The sequence below is a fragment of the Protopterus annectens genome, chromosome 14.part0, assembly GCF_019279795.1.
Source record: "Protopterus annectens isolate FY-2018-M chromosome 14.part0, PAN1.0, whole genome shotgun sequence".
In the NCBI taxonomy this organism is placed as follows: domain Eukaryota; kingdom Metazoa; phylum Chordata; order Ceratodontiformes; family Protopteridae; genus Protopterus; species Protopterus annectens.
The window spans coordinates 1,009,944,341-1,009,967,608 of NC_056748.1; the positions used below are offsets into that span (position 1 = coordinate 1,009,944,341).

Genomic DNA, 23,268 nt, shown 5'->3' on the forward strand with positions numbered 1-23,268 from the left:
TAGATCTGTCCCTGTTTTCAGGTTTGATTTACTCCTTCACACAATTGTTGGAATCCCCGTCATCATATGTAAGTATTGAAGCTGTCTAATAAACAAAATACCAGACTACACGTCCAACATACTAGTAGTAACAATTTAAAGGAATAGGGCATGTTATCTTGCACCTACCTTTCTGTGAAGCAAAAATAAATGACATTATGTAGTAGAATTTTGCAATACAGTTTTACACTGTTTCTTTTGATAAAGTAAGAATAATAATTTAAAGGAGGACACAATATCTTACATCGCTCTTTTTGTGAAACAAAAATAAATGACCTTGAATGAAAGAATTTTGCAATACAGCTTTGCACTTTCTCTTATTAATGTGCTCACATTTTCCATCATTTTGTCACTTTCTGTTTTTAAACCTATTTCTGAGGAGTATCCTGTGTAGTATCCTAGATTCCTACAGGAAGTGGGAAATGTTATAGGTTAGTTGGTATTCAAATTTTATGCTAATTTGATGTCCAGATTTTTAGCTGGCTGTTCCTACTGTTCAAAGCCCTTTGTTCCAATTTTCAGTGTCTGCAGGTTGAGATGTATGACTGTGTCTGCTCCTTCTTAGTGGAGTCCTACTGCTATAGGATTGTAAGAATAATGACATCTTATGAAGTCCTGAATGCCATCACCCCACAAGACACTGTTAGCATCCATTCAGGTGTGAAATAAATTTCCTTCTTGCAAGACAAATAGTTTTCTTAATTTCACTCTCTGACTGATTAGTTTACAGGTACACAACAGGTGCCCTGCTGCAAAGCCATTTCTGCTGTTGCTGTTACGTAGTTTACACTGTTAATAATTGCCTAAATTTTAAGTATGTTATATGGTAGGCTAAGAATCATCATCGCTCTTTATACATGGGGTCATGGTGTTGTGTCAACTCTTATTCTTTCTTTTCAATGCGACTCTACTACCTTCAACACTCATACTTGACTGTTGCAGGTTTTCTCTCATACAATCCATCCACATCTTTGCTGAATGCCCTCATTTTCTCTTGCCTTCTTCCTGTCTGTCCCAAATATTCTTCACCAGATTGTCTTCTGCTTTTCTGTATATGTGCCTGAATGACCGTAATCTGTTCTGTTTGACCTTTTCAGCAACTGAAGCTACTTTGGCATTATGATGGTTAAGAATCTGCAACTATTATTGTTATGTCTTGTAAGAGTGCATCAGTCTCTCTTTGTACTATGTATCATATAGTCCTGTCACTTATAATATTTATATTGTGGAGCTTTCCTCCCCAGGATTCCATTGAAAATGGGTAGTTTGCCCAGATGGACACTCCCAGTCAACAAATGTAAGTTAAAATAAATAAATAAAACAGTAGGGTGAGTGGGGCAATCATGGCTTTTTAAATAACAGTGTGTTAAAATAACTAGTATAATTCTTTGCTAGAATCTTGAAATGGATCTTAAACAGTTTATTTATTTTTATTATTTTCTCTCTCGCTCTCTCTTTTTTTTGTTATCTTGAACTTCCCAACATTGAAAAGATTTATTTTTTGTCCTCAGCTTTTGCGGCGGGAGGGAGACAGACTTGCACAGAGTGAGTGCTGTCCCCTTGCTACACCTCTAACCTGCAGATCCATTGAAAACTTAAGTACTTGAAGTTGAAAACTATATCAGTGTTCTCAAAGGAGAATGGTGTGCTAAGAATTCATGTAATTTCACTGAAGCCACTTGATATGAAATCGCTATTATAATATGACACTTAAGGTCTCTTTCAATAATAATAATAAAACAAAATCCACAAAACATTTTCCCCAGGAAACAAGCCCCCTTCACTCCTCATGTAGAAGCGTCACCACCTTTCACCACCACACCCCCGTTACTTAGGTATACTAACTTCATGGCTAAACAATTATGAGACAGTGACTCACATGCACAAATTCCAAGAAACACTAACAAGAATGAGAACTGGGTTCATATTTTCTTTTTGTTGAGTTTTTCAGTGGAAGTAGCTTTCAGTGTTCCTTATTCATTTACCGTGATATTGGCTTCAGTGAAATAATATGATCACAATATTAGATATATTTTGAGGTTTTTTTTGCATCCATAGCCTACATGTTTTATTTTGCTAACAGTCAGGGGTAATTTGTTATTCCTTGGTTGAGGTCCCAGTGTGCTGAAGCTATTTTTCAAGACTGCCTTGAATTCTGATGCTTTAGGGTGAAACCAGCAAGCATAGCCATTAGCAAGCTACAGGAATGTCCTTTGTCACATCACTGAAAAATATGGAGCTCGGCAATTATCTGAGATCAGTGCCAAAGGGGGCACACATAGTGAGATCAACAGGGACACTTATCCTTTGTGTATGGATAGTTTTCCAGCCAGTAAAGAATACGATTAATCTGTGGTCCAGGCCAAACTGATATTTGGAAGATAGGGTGATATGCAGCTAAATGACTGAAGAGTTCATAAATGGAGTCTCCGTTGACTTCTCCTTCACAAGTGTGCCTCAGAAAATTGTTGGATAACTTTGTCACTGCAGTTTAAGATGGATATGGCGGGGTTCATCATACCTCTCAACTGGTGTGCCATATCTATCAACTGTACCTCATTATGAGGAATGTTCCTCATTTTGAATCTTAAAAAAGTCTGTGTTCCTCATTTGTTCCTCGGATTTCCACATTCAGTGTTAGTAATTTTTAAACTCATATCTATGCTAAGTAATACCAAATCAAATTAATACATCAAAATGCCATTTTGTAAGCATAACATAATACATTTTTAACATACCATTCAATTGTACAGATTTTTGCACAATGTCTAGATTTTTGCCTCATATTTTGGTGTGTTTTTCATAAAATTATGTTTTTTTTTGGCAAATCATTAAATAATTCATATATTTAAATGTACAGATGTTTACTTCATATTTTTGGCCCGTTTTTCATAAAATTGTGTTTTTCTGGCAAATCATTAAAGCTTGAAGTTAGAAAACAAAGACAGACATTTGAGTTGTGGACTTCATATGCTTCAGAAAATATATGCTAATGCAAAACCTGTTAGCCTATTAACTTCTACATTTGTAAAAGCAATATTTAAAAATCGTCCATATTTTGGGCCCTTGTCTCACTTTTTTACTTATGGCATTGTCTAGATTTCATGTTCTGAGATATTGATAGGTATGTACCCAGGGTACAGGGCACCACTTTTACAAATCGGTCATATATATTCTCTATATTCTTATTTCTGAACGAGATGCAACACCCTCACCTCTTGTCTGCAGATTCTAAGTCGTGTCCCGCCAAAACGAGCGGACTACTTATTTTGTTATAAGACGCCATAAAAATCTGCAGATACTTTGAATATTTGAGCAATAAATACAATAATATTATACATCACTTTGTCGCATTGTTCTTCCTAAAAGCAATTGATAAAGCCACAATTCACAGCGCTATCGGTAACACGACTACACGAGGTCAGTACCCTTTTGGGCTGATAGAATTCAATCGAGATACCCGTTCTGCAGGATAATCGGTGTCACTCGTAGGTAGAGCAGTCCATAAAATTGAAGGAAGCCATCGCTTTCTCCACCTACGTTAAACGAAACCCACAGGCTTGAGATAGGTCACTAAATGAAGCATCAAACTGATCCATTTCGCTTGTCAGGCCATCAGTCAAACTACTAGAATAAATTAATTCAAACTGGAATACTATAGCTTGGCTATAATACCCAGTACGACCCTAAAGCTTTCAACCTGTTATCTGCAAAATACAGAGCGCTACTTCTCACAATGTGGGGCACTAACAGCCTACTAGCAACTTTAACTAGGAAGCTCATATGATATGTAAGGGTATAAAACTCAATTTGCTGGTGAGATAGGACATAACCTGGTTGACATTAGTCCGTTTAAGCTAAACTGTCAACTGCCCTGATTTTGACACAAATTTTAGCTCTGTCCCTCTTAATTACTCTTAAAACTGGTGACTTTTAGACATGGTGTTGTTACTTTTAATAAATCGTGACAGTAATTAGAGTTATAGACTCATTTCACTTCAGAAAATGGATATTAATTCACATTATCTTATTCTGTTGTTAACATCTCAAGATAGCAATACTATTATTTTAAAAAGTGACCATGGTTATTTCTAGATTTGTCCCTGATTATGTTGAGGTTTGTCCCTATTTAGCTGAGAGCTATGAAAACGTTTTTTGTTTTGTGCGCAACTGCTATTAAAATATAATACTTGGCTATTTGTTTATTTGGTACCAGTCAGGAGTATGAATTACAACGTAATATGTCCGACAGATACCGTACAAATGAAGATTAAGCAGTTTACATGTTCCAATTCAGCCTCGCTTTGTTCATTTTGACATATGCTTTCGGGCATGTGATGTGCTGGGAATAAACTGTTCGCGGCTCCGCAGACATCGTTACAAAGTAGCAGCTCCGCGGACATCGTTACAAAGTAGCAACTTACACAAGTTTAAAGGACTCACATATTAGAGCGATCAGTCCATTCTGTAAAGAGTTAGAATAAGCACTATCCCTTTAAAAGGTGGGGCGAGCTGTTAACGTCACCAGAGGAGAGCCCCTGGTCCAACCTCCTGTCCAGAGATAACTGCTTCGGGTCTTGCACGGCGCGGTGTTGTGTTTTTTCCCCTGGCGGACCTCCTCGGTCAGGACGCTGTGTATAGTTCCACGGACCCAGTGCACTGAAGCCCTGGGAGACAGCCGTGGCACCAGCGGCAAGTAGTGCGTTACCATCACTGGTGGACTGCACACAACTTTCCGGGAAGATCGTTATGGCTTTAAAGGCGCAGAAGTAAAGGTGAAGAAAGACCAAGGGGGAGAACAGCTGATGGGCGCTCAGCATAGCTGATGCCAACTGAGCTTTGCTGTTTCAGTTTTCCTCAGTTTCTCCTGCTACTGCTCCTCCTCCTTGCTGGAGTTCCCTACACTAGGAACCGTGTGGAAACGGCTGTCCGTCTCCCAACCAATTCACTGCAGCTTGAACCCTGAATCCCGGTGGCGATAGGTCGCCCTTCCATTTCTAGGAACATTATGGCGATGAAGGCAATTGCTCACGGTACTACTGGGATTCTACTTGTCACAGCCAATGTCGGTTCCCTCTTCGAAGATGTAAGTAATCAGTTTTTGGAGAGTGTAAAACTGTTTAATGGGGCTGCTAGTGGTTCTCTTACCTGTGTCAATCAGTGCACAAAACAGGTAATTACTTGGGTACCTTTTTGGGAATAGCAGATGTTTGCAGAACATTCCTGGTCCCATGTATAGGCATAAACTAGTTGTGCTGAAACAAAACAGTATGTAGGTTTGATCAGAGATCTCAGCATGTTTAAAACTGCATGGGACAGATGGTGGGCTTCCTGCTGCTTTAACCAAGTGCACCTACCCTTAGAAGAACTAAAGTAATGACAGCCGAAATGGCTTTTACGATCCTCACGTTCACAGAGACTTTGAAAGTCGAGCCTCAATAGCTAGAATAGTTCTTGAAGGTAGTGATGGTGGTGAAAGTGAGATGACACCTTATTATTATATTATTCCTGACAGTATAGTGACAAGGAATCACATACTCCCCCCACATGATTTTCACACTGACATTAATGCTTTAAAGCATCAGGCCATCTCTGATATATAGCTGTAGTTTTTGCCTCCACATACTTTTCCCCCCACACTGCAAGCTACACTGCAACCTCCTAACCACTGAGAATCCAAAGATATCATCTCCTGATCCTCACTCAGGTGGATTTTTCCTGTAAAAATTTGACAGTGCATTTAAATTGCCAGTTTGGAGATTAAGCAAGTGGTATTACTCGTGTCATGTGGCATTGTTACCACTGACTGCTCTAACCCAACACCTGCTTATCATACTTTGCACTGGCTTCAGTAGACCTTTGGGTCTTCTTCTGTATTGCTTTGTGCAAGTATTTAAACCCTCACTGCAGTATGCATTTTTTTCATTTCACTACATACACATTTTTATAAATGTGGCTGGAGCTCCTAGAGTACTGATGTTTGTTTACCATGCGACTGTTTCTATGCCTAACATTTAAAGTATAAATTATATCAGCCAGTTGGGTAAAGAAAACAGTTTTATGTCCCTCATCTCCCTGCCTAGCTGTGCTAAAATGTGACCATACTATGGTCACCATAGAGGAGGTTTTCGGCCATGCATGTTGTTTGCATCATAAATGTGTTTAGGGATCTGTTTTGCCTTGATTAACTGAAGTGTTGCCACTGTTTAGTATATATACAATGACAAAGTAGCTGCAAGATGGTCTTTTTTTCTTTTCTTTCTAGAATTGTATAGCATGTCAAGGAATGCCTTGCTTGAGAAATCATACTTTTTCAGTAACAAGGCAATTAATGTATTTTTAATGGTTTATTTAACTGTGGTTTAGAGGTTATAAAGAACTTTTACTCGGCTGAATTACAGATGTGTTTTCTATGACCTTAAATGATCAGCTTTGTAAATTTTAAAACGTGCTTTACTCACATTTCTACTTTCTGCGATATGACAGGCATTGCAAATATTGTTATTTGAATTCATATTTCAGTTTTCTGTGAAAACATCATACAAGAAAATATTTTGTAAAACACCCGTCACCAAAAAGCTTGACCTGACTTTCTTCTCATTCCATCCTTTTCTCTTTCAGCACTCCTGTCTCTTTTTCTGTGTAGTTTGCATATGCTGTAAACACATTATTATTTATTGTACCCTCCCAAGCTGAACCTGATACTTGTTTGTTTGGATTAGTGTTAAACCCTGGTTAACAAATTAAAATAAAGTCTTGGTAGGTGGGCCATATTTTTAGAAGTTTGAGAATGGAATGTATACATTTTAAGAAGAAAATATGTTGTATTGTTTAACTGTTGTCAAAACTTACTGTAAGAAGTCAAGGAACACTAATAACCAATAGAATCCCTGACACTGTAGTCTGGCTTTGAAGTACATGGCTTGCAAAGGATTCTATGTTTACATAAGAGTCAGAACATTCTGAATGTTATTTTGATTTTGCATACAAATATAACCAAATCTAGTGCTAGTTCTTTTAATTTTTAATTTTATATTTTGCAGGTCTGTGGGCCAGTTGACATCTATTACTGTTCTTGTAGCCAATAGTATACTATTAACAGTGTTTTACCTTAAGTCTGCAGCACATATATTTGTTGTAATTATTTTAGCTAAGGTGATGGTTTAGTATTGGCCATTCGACTGAGCCCTGTTTCCCCTTTTCAAACAAATAGATAAATGCTGCTGCCATACGAATATATCCGTCTTCTATAACACAACTTCTCTTCCAGGTTAAAGAAGGAAGATGTATGTACATACATGTATGTGGGATATATGTAAATATCTAGATATCTATATTTATATGTATGTACAGGCATAAATAAGTACTTCCAGGTAAAAGAAGGAAGATGTATGTACATACATGTATGTGGGATATATGTAAATATCTAGATATCTATATTTATATGTATGTACAGGCATAAATAAGTACATATGTATGGATGTGTGTTATTTATGTAATCTGTGTGTATATTGTGTATGTCTGAATCTGTTTGTATACCTGCATGTGTATAGCTAGATATATGGAGACACGCAGAAACAAGCGTGTATCTGGACTGTTTGTATACCCGTGTCTGTATGTATGTGTAGATACACACACATACACACACACACACACACACACACACACACAATTTCTGTATGTTATAGTAATGTGGTTTGTGTTGTAGTAGTGGTAGGAGGAACATATCTATTGATATGATGCTAATTAATAACTACAGTACTAGGACCTGTTGATTTTACATGCTGTGACCCATTTTGTTTTGCTTACTGAAATGTGCATGCTTGCAATAACTTACATAGTTTGAGTGCTGATTAGGAATGTATATCCAGTACAAAGTGTCATTCCAAATATGATGGATATGGATATGTTGTTCCATTTAAATCTGGCTGGGGGATAAGATAACCATTGGTGTAGTGTAAAACATTCAAGTGGCACTTTTCCCAAACAATAAAACACAGATGAAAGCACGCCTTTGTGTATAAACAGAGAAATAATCTAATATATACAATTATATTTTAATGCTGATTGTAAAAGTAGCTCTTATGCTGTGCAAAAAAAAAAAAAAAATCCAGTAGTGACCAGTATTTATTTAGCAGAGATGTATGTCATACATATACAAAAATTAAACAGTAGATGAATAGATGCTTAGAAAAATAACAAAAAGTTTCTTTAAAGAGTTAGGAAAATTGTGTGTGGCTGTGTTAGAGTTGTGAAAGGTATAAACATTCTTTGCAAGAGTTGTTTTTCTTTTTCCTTTCCTTGTTTGTCCTTAAGCTTTGGTTATAAGTGTTGAAGGGGTAGCACCAGTGAAATTTTGGTTTCATACATGTTGTACATTTCTGTGATATTTATAGTGGTGATGTATGTCCTTTCCAAGCAAGAACCATCACATCTTTTTGGAAAATTTTTTTTAAAACCTATTTTCTTTTCCCTTCATTTTTTCACTCTGTTTTGGAATGTACCAGACTGGATATGGGATAACTTTTATGAGTCAAGTATAGCTCAGTTATGGATATCCTAGGACTTAAGTACCATTCTTTGTAGTCATTACCTTGGTGATTGACATTTGGGTTGCCATTTCTGTTAACAACCTGTTCATATCTGATGCCCAGGAAGCAAGTCCTACAAGTATCCCATGTAAAGCCATTTGCATCAGGTAGTGGGTCCTACAAGTATTAAAAAGCATATCAGAAAGCTTCTAAAATATAGGATGACTACATTTTGCATTATTGGCACATGTGAAGCTGGGAGTTTTTTAGCTTCTGCTGTATTCAAGAAAGAAAGAAATGAAGAAATGTAACATATATCTAAATATGTTTCATGTAACTGAGGAAGATTTTTATAATATACTCCTACCAGCTGTTAGGTAGGTTACCATGTGATGACACCTGCACATCAGATCTTAACTTCTATACTTCTCCCTGTTTTACTGTTACTGTTACTGTTTACTGTTACCTGTCATCTAGCTGCATAGATATTTACTAAAGTACACTTTGGTGCAAAAGACGTATGCAAGGTGTCTTATCATACTTATATAAAATAAAGTTGTTTAAAGGCTTACTGGTGTGATAGTAGTTCAAGGATTGTCAAACGTTTCCCAGGAATAAAATGAGCGTTGTGTCTTTTTGGAAGATGTCGGGTTAACATGCTTTTGTAGGTATTGCCTGTCCATAAAACACTTTCCATTATTCATGGTTTCTTGTGTTTTATCTGTGTTATCCATTAGGCAGCGATGTTTATTAGCGTTTCCTAATAAAGATATGGATAATAGTGTGTGTGTGTGTGTGTGTGTGTGTGTGTGTGTGTGTGTGTGTGTGTGTGTGTGTGTGTGTGGTTTTATGTATGTGAGTATATGTAAGCTGTATTTGTGCACGCACACATCTATGTAGATATTTGTGCATGCCTTACAAATACAATACACAGTTTTGTGTGTGTGTGTGTATGTGTATATATATATATATATATATATATATATATATATATATATATATATGTGTGTGTGTATGTATACAAGTCTATTCTGTTTGGTCAAAATTTACATATCAATAGAAAATGGTGTGTCTGAGTGCTTAACCTGTAAAAGCAGAGTGTCTGCCTTCCGCCTTTGTGTTATTACTAAAACTTCAATGTACTATTTTTGTAAAGGGAAAATAATTGTAATATTAATTTAATGAAGTATGATTACTTTAGTTAGAAGAGAATGTATGTAAGCATAAAACTACTTGCAGCCAGAAAATTGAAGTACTGTCTGTAAGTGGAGACGACAAAAAATGGGTTATAACTCAATTTAGAAATACTAAATTCAGTTGCTTTAGTGTCTAATGCCACATGATGTGATATTTGGACTTGATATTCCACATTTCAATGAATTATAGAAAATGTGGGAGGGCAGCAAAAGCAGATTTATTTACAGAGTCACATCCCTGATACAAAGCTGTGAAAGTAGAAGCTTGTATTTTGAACTGATTTAAAATTACTTGCTTTATAGATTAACAAGAGGGAACATGTTGTAAAGCCACTTACTGGTAGCAAGACATTTTAGATGTCTTGTAATTAAGTTGGCCCATTGCCTTGTTTTGGGTAGACATTTAGGCTTGGATAAATCAAGGGCTGGGATTTTACTCAGATTTGGCTGACTGGTATTATGAAAGAAATAGAAAATTTCTGTGTGGTTTGCCCAGAATGCCAGAAGGCATGACCTATCCCAGAGTTTAGAAACCCTTTGATCTCATTACCCGTAGCAAAGGCACATTTGAGATCAAGTAAGGGCCATTAGTATATGCTGGTACTTATATTAGTATATGACTGTACCGTGAAGTTCCTCAAAGTAGTTCCCTTTGATGAATTTGAGGGACTAATCCAGAGGCTTGATTCACTTATTAGCTGGTATGCATCCTCCTGCAACACTTTGTCAAGTCTAAAACTTAAGGTGATATCAAACAGAGTCCCAAATTTCTAAGTTATAGTTACAGTGGTAAGGTTACACTTGCTGCCTACCTGTTCAAAGGAAATATTTCCAAAGATATTAGCTGCTAGATGATAGGCTTTTTTTTTTTTTTTTTTTTTTTTTGCAGGTTAAAGTGATATTGGGCTTGGGTTGGCATGTAATTCTTGTCTGCACAATTTCATTTAGACAGTTATGCCTCCAGAAGGAGGTGGCTGGCTAGCCTCCACTTTAGGAATTAAGCTTTGGCTTTAGTTGGACATCATTTGCAGCCACATTGTAGGAACAGTAGTATACTGAAGCCAATTGTGTGTTGTTTTTCTTATGGTTTCTTTGCTGCTTTGTGTTTTGCATGCAAAGAATTCAGTTCTGATGGAAAATGACCACTCTAGTGACTAAAGGGTGGAACGCAGTCAGCTTCTACACAACATAAGCTGCTAAGTGAACCACCAAGTGTCTCGATCCTCCTTAGATGTTGCTACAACTCAGGTTGGTCTGTCAGCAGGGTGGGACTAGGTTGGGTAATATCTAATAAAGGAGCTGAACCTCCTCTCCTGGAATATCCCCCTGTTGATGTTGCCTTGGAAAGCTGGGAAAGGGCATATGGAATCTGTAGGAGTGGAGGGAGACTGTTTGGGTCACCTGCAGTGTCATATTGCTGGCTTACACAGGCATTTTCTGTATAGAGCCCTAACACCCCATGCATGCCTGATGAGAGCTCTCCAGGAGGCTTTGCAGTCAGAACTGTACTTTAGTTTAGTTGGCATTTGGTGCAGTTTTCTGACCTGCACTCTCCACAACACAAAGTTGAGAACTGTAAAGATCTTCAGAAGTACAGCACTGGGGAATTGAGCTTTGATTAGTTCTTTGCTAAACTTAATAAATATTTAATATGTATTTAAGCAGCTGCAACATCAACTGAGGCTAATTTTGTGCACTAGCTGTGCCAGGAATCATTTTATTCAGCAACTATTGCAAGGTTTTCATCATACCTTCTAACAGCCTGCACCCCAAGGTATCCACCCTTTCATCCCATCCTAGCTATGCTGCTGTTACTTACCTCTTTGAGTGACATAAGCCCACAATAACCCCCGGTCCTGAAATGCACATTGTGCACATTTCTCCAGTTTATACCTTGGAAATCAGTATATTTTTGTATTCCAGATAAATCTCCCACCCCTCCCTTCTGAGACAGGCAAACATAGCCCCTTAACTTCTATCTCTCCCTAGCCAGCTGTAGCAGATGACTACTCTGCTAATCAAACTCAGTCACCTGGGTCATAATCCGAGCTTTACCTTATGCCAGAGAAGCTGGAGAAGTATTACTGTAGTGTGTGTTTCCCAGAGGGAGTTGAAATTGCCCAATAGGATAGCAGTGTATATATTACACAAGGAAGTGCTTGGATTTTGGAACTTGGAGATGCAAATATTGCATGTCAAATGTGGATAGTCTGATAAATAATTTAAGTTGCCCACCAATAACTTTGTGAACCAGCTATACAGGGTCACAATGTCTTGTGTCAGAGGAACCTGTAATTAGGGTGTAATGGGTTTTAGTGGTAGTAGTGTGCATATGCCTTCTTATTTCTGATTGTCAATGTTTTGAGGTGCATGTAACAACAGAACATATAGTAAGGATGAAACATGGAATTTGGGATACGCTATCAGGTCCGTATATACTTGGCAAGACCTCCAATAGACTGAATTTATCTTGAATGAGATTTTGTGTGTGTAATTTATCTTGGAATGAGATTGTGTGTGTGTGTGTGTGTGTGTGTGTGTGTGTGTGTGTGTGTGTGTGTGTGTGTGTGTGTGTGTGTGTGTTGAGGTATACTGCAGAATTTGCACATGGGGAAAGTGGCAGTCCTCAGGGAGCTATGAAACAGCCAGCTAGAGCAATGAGTTTTTATTTAAAATGAAGACCTTGGGCAGCATGTAGAAGTCCATAGACAATAGTGAAACTGCAAAAATACCTCAAAAGCAGACAACGCATGCTAGTGAGCTTAAAATAGAAAAGCTGCCTGCTGTACTGCATTGTCTACAAGGGATAAAGAACAGGATTTTTTTTTTTACTGATAGTACATATAAGCTCTGAGGAGACTGTTTGTTTGTCTTGTTTGACAGGTCTCTTAACATCCCAAGTGTGCATTGTCAAGTAAAATATTTTGCTTGCTTTAAAAACAGCATTGTGTGCATCTGTATGTATGAATATATGCATCTGTGTTTGGTATGTGTTTATTATGTGCATATATGTGAAACTGTTCCACTGGGAGTTGTCTTGTGGGTCTTACTGGTAGGCAATAGGAAGGCCATTGCTTATAGTAAAACACTAGCTTTTGTGGAATATCTGAATGTAGGCAACATGTTTAGAGCATAAGAAACAGAAGCAGGGATTATAGATTTGGTCCCCTTTAAGGGAATTACCTGGAATCCTAGGCAATGACAGGAAGCTGAAAACTGATGCCGTTATACGGCCAGTAAGCTAAGAGAATTGGCCGAAGATTTTTTTTTTTTTTTTTTTTTTTTGTAAAGAAAAAAAACATCCAAGGCTGAAGTGGTTAGCACCAAGATAGGAAGTCCAGATTTGAAGATTTCTATTGCCTGTGGAAGTCCAGGTGGTCAGTTTCCAGAATTTTTTTTTTTTTAATCTCAGAGGGATTGAATCAAGAGTGATTTGCTTTGTTTCACCTGTGTCACTTGAGATACTTATTTGTTGGCCAGACATTTGTGTGTGTTCTGGGCACTTTTATTTATAATTTACACCTTGTCGATTAGCTGAGCTCCACTAGGTCAGTGGCCTCTTTTCAGACCCAAGGTGGTATTCATAGACTGGAGGAAATTTGACACCATTAAGAACTTTCCTTATTTCTTTTTGATAATTACTGTGGGATCTTTTACATCCACGTGAGTTACCACTGCCACAGTTTAACATCTCATTCAAAGGAAGGCATGCTCAGGAGTGCTATTTCCTATGTATGTAGCAAAAGTAAACTATAATGTACCAAACAAGTAAAACACAAATGCTAACATTAAAGAAAATGTTAATGTGGAGGCTTTTGCACTAGCACTCTCTGCATCTCTTGCTCCCTTATTATATAACTCCAGCCCCTGCATGACAGTGACCGAAACAAAAATTCTGTACCAGTTGTAGTCTACAAAATCAGCAAAAGTCACTTACAGCTCAGCTTGGAAAAAATAGATGTAGCATTCACTTTAAAATCTTTGTAATTAGTTTAACAAAAGGCATTTCAGTGAACAGAATATGTCCCATAGATATGGGGTCTATGTTAAATCATTGAATGCTTAAAAAAGTTAACAGTGATTTATTGAACCCTTGTGAGTGAAAGCCTACAATCTTGAGAGAGAAAAAAATCATGGTTCAACAAAACAAAAACAATTTTAAAACATTGCATAAAGTGGGGGGCTTTGCCCCCCGCCCCGTACTTAAATATACCAACTCCGAGATCGCACTACAGTCACTTAAATGGCAAAGTGACAGAAGCGGCCAAGCGATTTCTTTCCCAGGGAAAGAATTCACTTATATGCTGTTCTGCTGTTTTGCCTTTTCGTGCTATCAAGTTCGATCAGTGTCTTCGATCATTTAATAGGAACCATAGATGTGTGTGTGTGTGTGTGTGTGTGTGTGTGTGTGTGTGTGTGTATATATGTGTATATGTGTGTGTGTGCATACATACTCTCACACACACACACACACACACACACACACACACACACACACACACACACACGTATATACATTCATATGTTCACATGCAGTACATATTGTATTGAGATATACAGAATGCCAGTAGGGCTTTATTTCAAAGTGTATTTTCTCCCTTAATTTCCTGGTTGATCAGAAAATATTTTGTATTCACAGATATCTTAAACTTCTGAAGCTTTTGGCAATGTTGCATGGTCTTCCTAGTGACAGAATTGATGTTGAAACAATGCAACATGACTGAGGTGTTTACTAGATTTGTCATTTTAAATGCTTTTAATTTCTTCTTGTACTTCTAGGTACAAGTTGTTCATTTTGCAAAAAGTTACCTTTGTATCTTCTCTTCGTTTTTTTGTTTATCTCCCAGTCCATCATTTTCTCTATGGTGTGCACTATATTTCATACCGTAAAGGAAACTCAAAGCAAATCCCTCAGTGACTTTACACTGAATATAGCTGATGTGACAATGCATGGATCATTTGTAGTTTTAATTATTAATTGTTAGCTTGCTAGCTGTATCACTATAGTTTCTTTAGCAAACTTGAGTAGTTGCTATTTAGAAGAAAGCAAGTAATTTAGGTTTTGCTGTTGCAGAAAAATTGGTAATATTTTGCTGCACTATATAATGTTTGACGTTTTATTCATCCAATTATTTATGTAAATGATTTACTTTGTATTTGTTGTTCTGATTTAAGTGTCTGATAGTAAAATACGTTGCATGTAACTAAAGAAGGCTGTTTAAAAGTATAAAAGTCATCTAGCTTACTGTATGTCCAGACTTTTAGTTTATGTATTTTCTTCAAACATTAGATTGCTCTGTTAAAAACCAACACACTATCCTACTTCAAGAGAACTTAATGTGTAGAAATGTTACCAGTTTGCACCATAGCGGGTTATGAAACTGGTCTCCGATTGTACCCTCATTGTTATATGTTTGACACATGGATGCCAAGAAACTCACCTCACGAATTGGAACCCAGTAACTGGTTATGATTGGTAAGACCCGATCTTAACTCTTGTAGCACATGGAGTTTTATTTGCTCCGTGTATTAACTAGTTACAGAAAAAAAGTTGTGTTTTACCAGTTTAGAAAACCAGTAGAATACTTGGCTAGTGCTCCCTCATAGACAGCAAGTAAATAATGCAGGAAAAAGTCAGGGGCAGTTTTTAAATACTGCTCTAATTTAAATAGGCTACTTACAGACTGACATCTGTAAACCTTTATGGATGTATCAGGAAAGTTATTCGAGGACCATTGAAAGTAAAAAAAAAATCCCTTCCATTATACCCGATTGTGATAGCACTTAGTAGTATGTAACATTGGTTATGTTGTTACTATGTTCAGATGGACCCTGTTAATAAACAAAGTTCATATTGTTGTAGTTCATCTTGGATGATGTGCAGGAACGTAGCAATGTTTGTTTTTTTTATTTTAGACTAGTTATTAGATTAGTTAGAATACTGCTAGTATAACCATTTTACTGTTTGATGTCAGACACTCGTTTGGCTTTACATTTAGCACAGATGTCAAAATGCCTGCGGTATGATATTTGTTTTCATAAATCCGACACCTGAGATGAATTTGCATACCATCACTGCTGTGTAGCCTGAAAGATGTTACACCACAGAGTTTAACCCTCCACCATTTCTTTCTGAAATAGCAAACAATTACAAGAAAATCCTAGCTAAGCTAAACTTTTCACTGTGATTCCTTAAAACCTCTTTTAAAAGAGGATAATAGGATATATGCAAATAACCCCTTAAGGACATCGGGTGTTACAGCTCTATGGCAGTTCTTTAAGTCTATTAATGGACAAATTCAGGCCAATTAAGCCATCCCCCACTAGTTGTGGACATGCATATTTTCAGTTGTCTTATGACTGAATGTAAGTGCTTTACAGAATCACAGTGAGTGCAGATGTTATTTTGGTTTAGTTTTTCACAGTGTAGATGTTAATTTATTGCTTTGCATCTTTATTTGTCATCCTGCCTTTCTACAAGCTTCATTGGAAATTAGTTTTTATCTGCTTGGCTGTTTGACCATGTTACCACAAAGATTAAACTGAGACATGCAAGCAATGATGTTAAACTTGAGATGCCATAGTGTTTCGAGATTATCACATTTCTTTTCCTTAAAAATGAAGAGACTTGTGGATATTTTTTGTTTTCTTTCATGCCATATCCAGGTTATTCGCATTCAATTGAACTATAATCAGTCACTTGATTGTGTTTCGTATGAATTAATATTTTCCCCCCATAAACGCTGTTGTAAGTATGAGCGAACAATTTCTTTTTTTCATCATCTTTTGGTTAACAAAATACTAAATGAATGAAACGTTGGACACATGCTCATTTTCTGACATCTGGAACACCTTGGCACTTGTACAGGATGTTATAAATATGCTTCAGTGACACTAACCTTTCTACAAAATGAGTGATGTTATTAATAACTGATTTAGGAGCACATACTTCCAGAAAACTACTCATGTAAGCCACTCTTTATTTTTTTTTTTATTTTTTTTTTTTTCCTGGAATGATCACACACACACATCTTATTTTTCCCATTTTATTTCAACAACACATGTACATTTACAAAGTGCAAAGATGCATTTTATAAATGTGGTTACATTTTCGTATAATCCTAAGCTGCAGCTGAGGTACAAACATAAATATAGATAGTAAAAACAGTATAGGCCTATTTACAATGCAGTGTGAGTTGTAGTAGCTTGTAATATTTTTTCTTTAGCTGGCTCTGTGGACAAGCACTAAGAAATATAACATGCTTTTAATTGCAACTTTGGTTAGAGGGGAAAGGCAGCTTTAAACTTTTCTTTATGATTTACAGACCTGGAGTCTGCAGTTACTTGATAATTAACTGTAAATACAGTTTGCTTTTTTCTTACTTGTCTGCTGTTCTACGCAACCTTTGACCCCCCCCAAATACGAGTGATTTTTTGTCATACTGATATTTTTCTCTACAAAGAATAAGAGACGCGAGGATGAAGGTGACCACCTTCACATGTTAATTTGTGGATGTTTATTTGTTTGTCCATAATGCCTGACTGAAATTATGCATTGCTGTGTGTTCACATGATATAGTGAGGCAGGGCTAGGAAGGATCACTCACAGCTTCTGTAGGGGTCACTGAAGGTGTACTGGGAGACCTGCACTGAGAGAGGTATACAGACAAATAGCATCTCCCTAGGTGGCCTTTCAGTGTTTGGAACTATGTTTAAATCCAGGTCACTGGTAGAATAGGTGAGTGGGTTGCTCTTTTGCCTTTGGGCCAGCAGTATAAAATGTTTTTTTTTCTGGAGACCTATACACACGCACATCTCTCAACCTCTAAGTGTAAGAAATCTGGACAAAGCCATAAATAATGGGGGACAAAGGTCCAAAATAGGAATATCTCTTAAATATTTCTCTTAAAACTTGGAAAGTTCATAGACTAACATATTTTGCATTAGTATGAATTTTATGCAGAGTCTGGAGTTTATGACTCAAACATCTGCCATTATTTTCTGACTTCAGTCCCCAATGATTTGCCAGAAAACCACAATTTTATGAGGAACAGACCAAAAATGTGAGGCAAAATCCTGTACAGTTGAGAGAGACGTGTGTGTGTGTGTGTGTGTGTGTGTGTGTGTGTGTGTGTGTGTATGTATGTATGTATGTATGTATATATATATATATATATATATATATATATATATATATATAGATATATAATGTGTATATTCTGTGACCATAAGTACTTATCAGATACTACTTTTTGTGTTGACTTGTTGCACATGCACGACTAACATATTTTGCATTAGTATGAATTTTATGCAGAGTCTGGAGTTTATAACTCAAACATCTGCCATTATTTTCTGACTTCAGTCCCCAATGATTTGCCAGACAACCACAATTTTATGAGGAACAGACCAAAAATGTGAGGCAAAATCCTGTACAGTTGAGAGAGACACGTGTGTGTGTGTGTGTGTGTGTGTGTGTGTGTGTATGTATGTGTGTGTATGTATGTATGTATGTATATATATATATATATATATATATATATATATATATATTTATATAATGTGTATATTCTGTGACCATAAGTACTTATCAGATACTACTTTTTGTGTTGACTTGTTGCACATGCACAAGCCAGTACATTCATTTACCAAGGATTAGTGTAGGTCTTAACAGTATATCTATTATTCCTTAAAGTCCATTGCTAAGCCATGCTTACTGAAAATGTTCCACATCCAGCCCTCATCACTAAGTTTGTGGTTATTTACACAGATTTGGAATGAGCAGATCCCATGAAATTCAGGGTGAACTTTCTGATGTATGGCAAAACGTAACTTTGAAATTCTACCTAAAACCGCTGATGTCTATCCGCAGAATGATGTTATTGTTTTTATGTTTGTTGAATGTGGTAGTTATAGCTTACATAATGAAAGTCTTAATTACAGAAATCATCTGAGATATGTGATTATTTTGCCTAGTTTCATAATAAGCAGTTATATTTCTAGTTTATTTGATTTGATTGGCTTACCTGTATTGGGTGAAATAACATTATGTGGCTTTGATATTATTTCCGTTATGTATTTTAAAAACTTTACCCATTTTGTCTAAAGAAATTGCCTAGTGTCTTCACTGTTGTCTATTTTCAGAAGTGGAGAATTTGTTTCCTGGTTAGATTTAGCAGACATAGAGTTAATTTACATCTGGGCTTATTGCATTTCAGTTTACAGTTTGAAGTGGTGTCATATGTATTTTTAGTATGCCTGCTGCTCTGAAACGAGCTATTTTGCTAACTTTTATCATATTTGATTGTGCAGTAGGAATTTTAATGGTCTATCCTAGGAGTTTCTCTGACTTTCTGAATTGTATTGGTATTCTTTCTCATGCTCTGAATCATCAATTTCTACATCAATTTCCTTCATAGTGGCTTATTTGTTTCATAAATTGGTTTAACACTCTGGATGATATCAGCTAGTGAACTCCTCTTTCTTCCTTTTTTTATCCCCTGCTGCTAACCAGCCACCAACCCTCATCTCACCAAATAGGACCATTTATTCCACTTCCAGCAAGAGCCTATCACGGGAACCCAACACACAGGTAGTCATTGGGGGGGGGGGGGGTTCCTAGCAATGGTTTAACTCTGCTTCTAGTAGTTGATATATATGTTCAGTAGTCTGAGGGTCTGAAATGCACCATTTGTATCAGGAAGATATGCACAGTTCTGCACATGCTATCCCTAAGAGGCTAAACTTCCTTAAGTGACCACTGTTTATGAAGCTTAGCAAAGCATTTCTAATATCCACAGTTTGTGCTGCACAGTGTTTTCCCATTGCTAAGATGGGTTTGCTGCATACCAAACTAGTCCCTCCCCACAGGATGGGTGAATCAATGTCATTTGCTCACTCACAGTGCCTCTACTTCCCATCTCCTTCAGTGTCTGAGCTGCCTCCACTTCCTGTCTCCTTCAGTGTCTGAGCTGCCTCCACTTCCTGTCTCCTTCAGTGTCTGAGCTGCCTCCACTTCCTGTCTCCTTCAGTGTCTGAGCTGCCTCCACTTTCCGTCTCCTTTAGTGTCTGAGCTGCCTCCACTTTCTGTCTCCTTCAGTGTCTGAGCTGCCTCCACTTCCTGTCTCCTTCAGTGTCTGAGCTGCCTCCACTTCCCGTCTCCTTCAGTGTCTGAGCTGCCTCCACTTCCCGTCTCCTTCAGTGTCTGAGCTGCCTCCACTTCCCGTCTCCTTCAGTGTCTGAGCTACCTCCACTTCCCATCTCCTTCAGTGTCTGAGCTGCCTCCACTTCCTGTCTCCTTCAGTGTCTGAGCTGCCTCCACTTCCTGTCTCCTTCAATGTCTGAGATGATAATCAGGCTGTGGTTATCTGCTTCAATGGCAAAGCTCCATTCCACATATATACATAAATAAGTACATTTTAATAAATCAGTAGTGACGTAAATAAAATCAGACTCTTAATTTGAGACGTTTTGAAGGTTTTTCATTCCTAAGCTTTCTCCCAGGAAGATAACTTGAGTAATCTTTCTTAGTTATGTCATTCAGCATTGAAATATCGGACTAAGACTATAGAGCTACTGGTCAGTAGAGAAAAATGTAAGTCATGCAATTATTCATGCTGGAGCTATAATGCAGGCAACAGTTGTGTAAAAAAATACTGCTTTCATGTTACTGCTGTCAGTTGAATCTGTAGTTGACAAAATATTGATTTGAAAGTTTCAGTGGTCTTATAGATAGTGTGTTATCCAGAAGAAATAAATCTACATCAGATCTGGAATGGTGCAAGTAACTTAGGAAGCACCTTTATGAGTACTTGAGGTGATTTTGGTGGAAAAGGATATTCTAAAGCTAATTGAGTGTATAGGTTAGGGACAGTTCTCAGTAGTACACAGCAGTGTTTCACCCTTCACCAGATGTGGTAAACGTAAGCATGTAACTCGGATACATACAGCTAAAACTGTGGCTCATTGTAAACGCAGCAGACAAAAAATAAAGAAAACCAAAACACCGAAAGCTGATCACATCCTAACCAAATCATGACAGAACTTAAAGTCTTTATTATAGGACTTGTAACTAAACACCCTCTTAACAAATCTGAGGGTGAAAGAACACAGAAATAGAAGAATGAAACAACATATACTTTCTAACACAATATTTCATCTGAAAAAAAAAGAATCCTCATTGTTGTCATATTGGATCTTGTAATACATCAGCGTAGTGGAAAACAATTTGCACCAAAACACCGAAAGCTGATCACATCCTAACCAAATCATGACAGAACTTAAAGTCTTTATTATAGGACTTGTAACTAAACACCCTCTTAACAAATCTGAGGGTGAAAGAACACAGAAATAGAAGAATGAAACAACATATACTTTCTAACACAATATTTCATCTGAAAAAAAAAGAATCCTCATTGTTGTCATATTGGATCTTGTAATACATCAGCGTAGTGGAAAACAATTTGCACATTTTGCTCCTCTTGCAGCTGACTTTTGATAAACTATGATTCCTTAACTTTGAGCTGAGTAATTGTAACTTGGGAGTTACACTTGCTGTATAGTTAATCATTGGGGTTGGTTCTGAAGACGTCTATTGCTGGTTGATCTTTGACCAAGGTTGTGATGTTCACAACTGCTTATACATCAGGTAAAGTTGAGAATCTGTAACTAGCTGGCATAAATAAAATCTGCTGTTATAACAAAGAATTGTGTGTAAAGAAGCAGAACACAGGATTATAGATCCATTTTAATTAGCCACAGCTTTTGAATAGCACTGTATTCTCTTAAGTAATGAATTAAGGAAAGTAATAGGAGGCGTGCCTGTACCAGACTGGACACACGCACGAGCACACACACACACACACACACACACACACACACACACACACACACACACACACACACACACACCACACGAATAGCTGTTACTCTGTGCTATCAAGAAAAAGATGCATTTACAATCTGTAGAGATTATTCTGAGTGGATGTTTGGTCAAGTGCATGTGATATTGGGAAAAGGAAGTTAAACTCGTGAAGGTAAGTATTTTATTTGTGATTTTAATGCTGGAAGTGTCAGCATTATAATGTGCAAGTGGTAGTGTTCTGAGGTTAGGGTTAGGAAGAGGACAGTGTTGTATGTGTGTGATTTTGTTTTTTGGGTGTGAGCATATGTGTGTATTCACATGTGAGTGTTTTCTGGGTAAGGTTAGAGTTAGGGCTTGATTAGGGAGCAGATTTAATGTTGTGCCTTGTTGTTTGTGTAATGGTAGTGTTACTGTTTGTGTTGCATGTTTCATGGATACTGAGCAGAGGCTGTGTTGACATTTATGGAACTGGGAGTTGGAATTACAGCTCCCAAGAGGCTTGTATATTTCATCAATTGCATATTAGACATAAGGAAAAATGTTATGTTACTTAGAAAAGTGTAAGTGTCAGTTGTTTTACAAACTGGCTGCCGTTCTGATAGAAATCAATATGTATCCCTTCAGTTTTTAAAGATCAAGATTAAGTCCACTGTGGCTTTTAGAGATTAAACTAGCAATAGTTGACTTTGGCCATAGCTGACCTTCACTGAATTAACTACTACACTGTCTATTGATATACACAAACATTCCACCATTGCCAACTGAAAAGCAAACGTCAAGTTTCCTTTTGTGATCAATGACTTAGAAACAAAATGAAAATGTGTAAGGAGCACTGCTAAAGCAAATTCACTTAACACCAACACAGTGCAATACCTCGTCACTCCAAAATGCTATACTTTGGGGCCATCAACCCCTAAATCCCCATTACTTAAATATCCTAACTCCGCAGTCACACGCTTCTGACTACAGAGAAATCTCCATTGTCATACCAACATAGACCACAGTCTGACTATGACACTTGCAACAGGTTGACTAAATGAAGAGTTTTCACTCTGTATTACACCCCTGTAACTAAACAAATAAAAAAAAAAATGGCATCCCCTATCTTTTGGGCTGTTGATCTCTGTCCTGTAGAATCAGATTGTTTATAAAAGGGGGAAGAATTTGCAAGAATTTTAACTTTTTTTTTGTTTATTGGGGAGTCGGGGCATTCTGCTACTTATACTGTATTGATATTGCCTTTATTTATTGTACATCTTTAAGAACACGGGAAATAATTCCTGAGAAAATGAAGCAGGAGAGTTTTATACACAGTGCCTGATATAAAGGCCGTTTTTCAGTTGTTTCAGCCATATTATTTTGTAGTTACCTTATCTGACATTCAAGAACTACTTCTTTGTTGTTGTTTTTTTTTTCCTTTTTGTGTAGCATAACCTTCCTAGAAGGAATCCATTTTCAGATGGGATCAGGGGAGAAAGTTAAATAATTCATGAATAACATTAAGACGTTCCACAACTACATATTGTTTATTAAAAAATATGTAATTTAAGCATAATATTAAAACACTGCTTGACTGCATAATGTTTACAGTAAAAAAAATCAAATGCAAGCTATTTAAACAGTTTACTGTTGTCATACAGAA

At 37.0% G+C, this 23,268-nt stretch overlaps 1 protein-coding gene across 3 annotated transcripts in view; it reads left to right on the forward strand.

Moving 5' to 3' along the window:
- Nucleotides 1–4,575: 4,575 nt before the first annotated feature.
- INPP5A (inositol polyphosphate-5-phosphatase A) overlaps nt 4,576–23,268 on the forward strand; it is a 3,411,481-nt gene continuing 3,392,788 nt past the window's right edge. For 2 of the 3 annotated variants that reach the window (XM_044056820.1, XM_044056818.1), the window contains exon 1: nt 4,576–5,125. In XM_044056820.1, coding sequence (XP_043912755.1) covers nt 5,048–5,125 — 78 coding nt within the window. In that variant the 5' untranslated portion in view covers nt 4,576–5,047. The remainder of the gene's footprint in view (nt 5,126–23,268) is intronic. The other variant, XM_044056819.1, reaches the window with a different exon arrangement.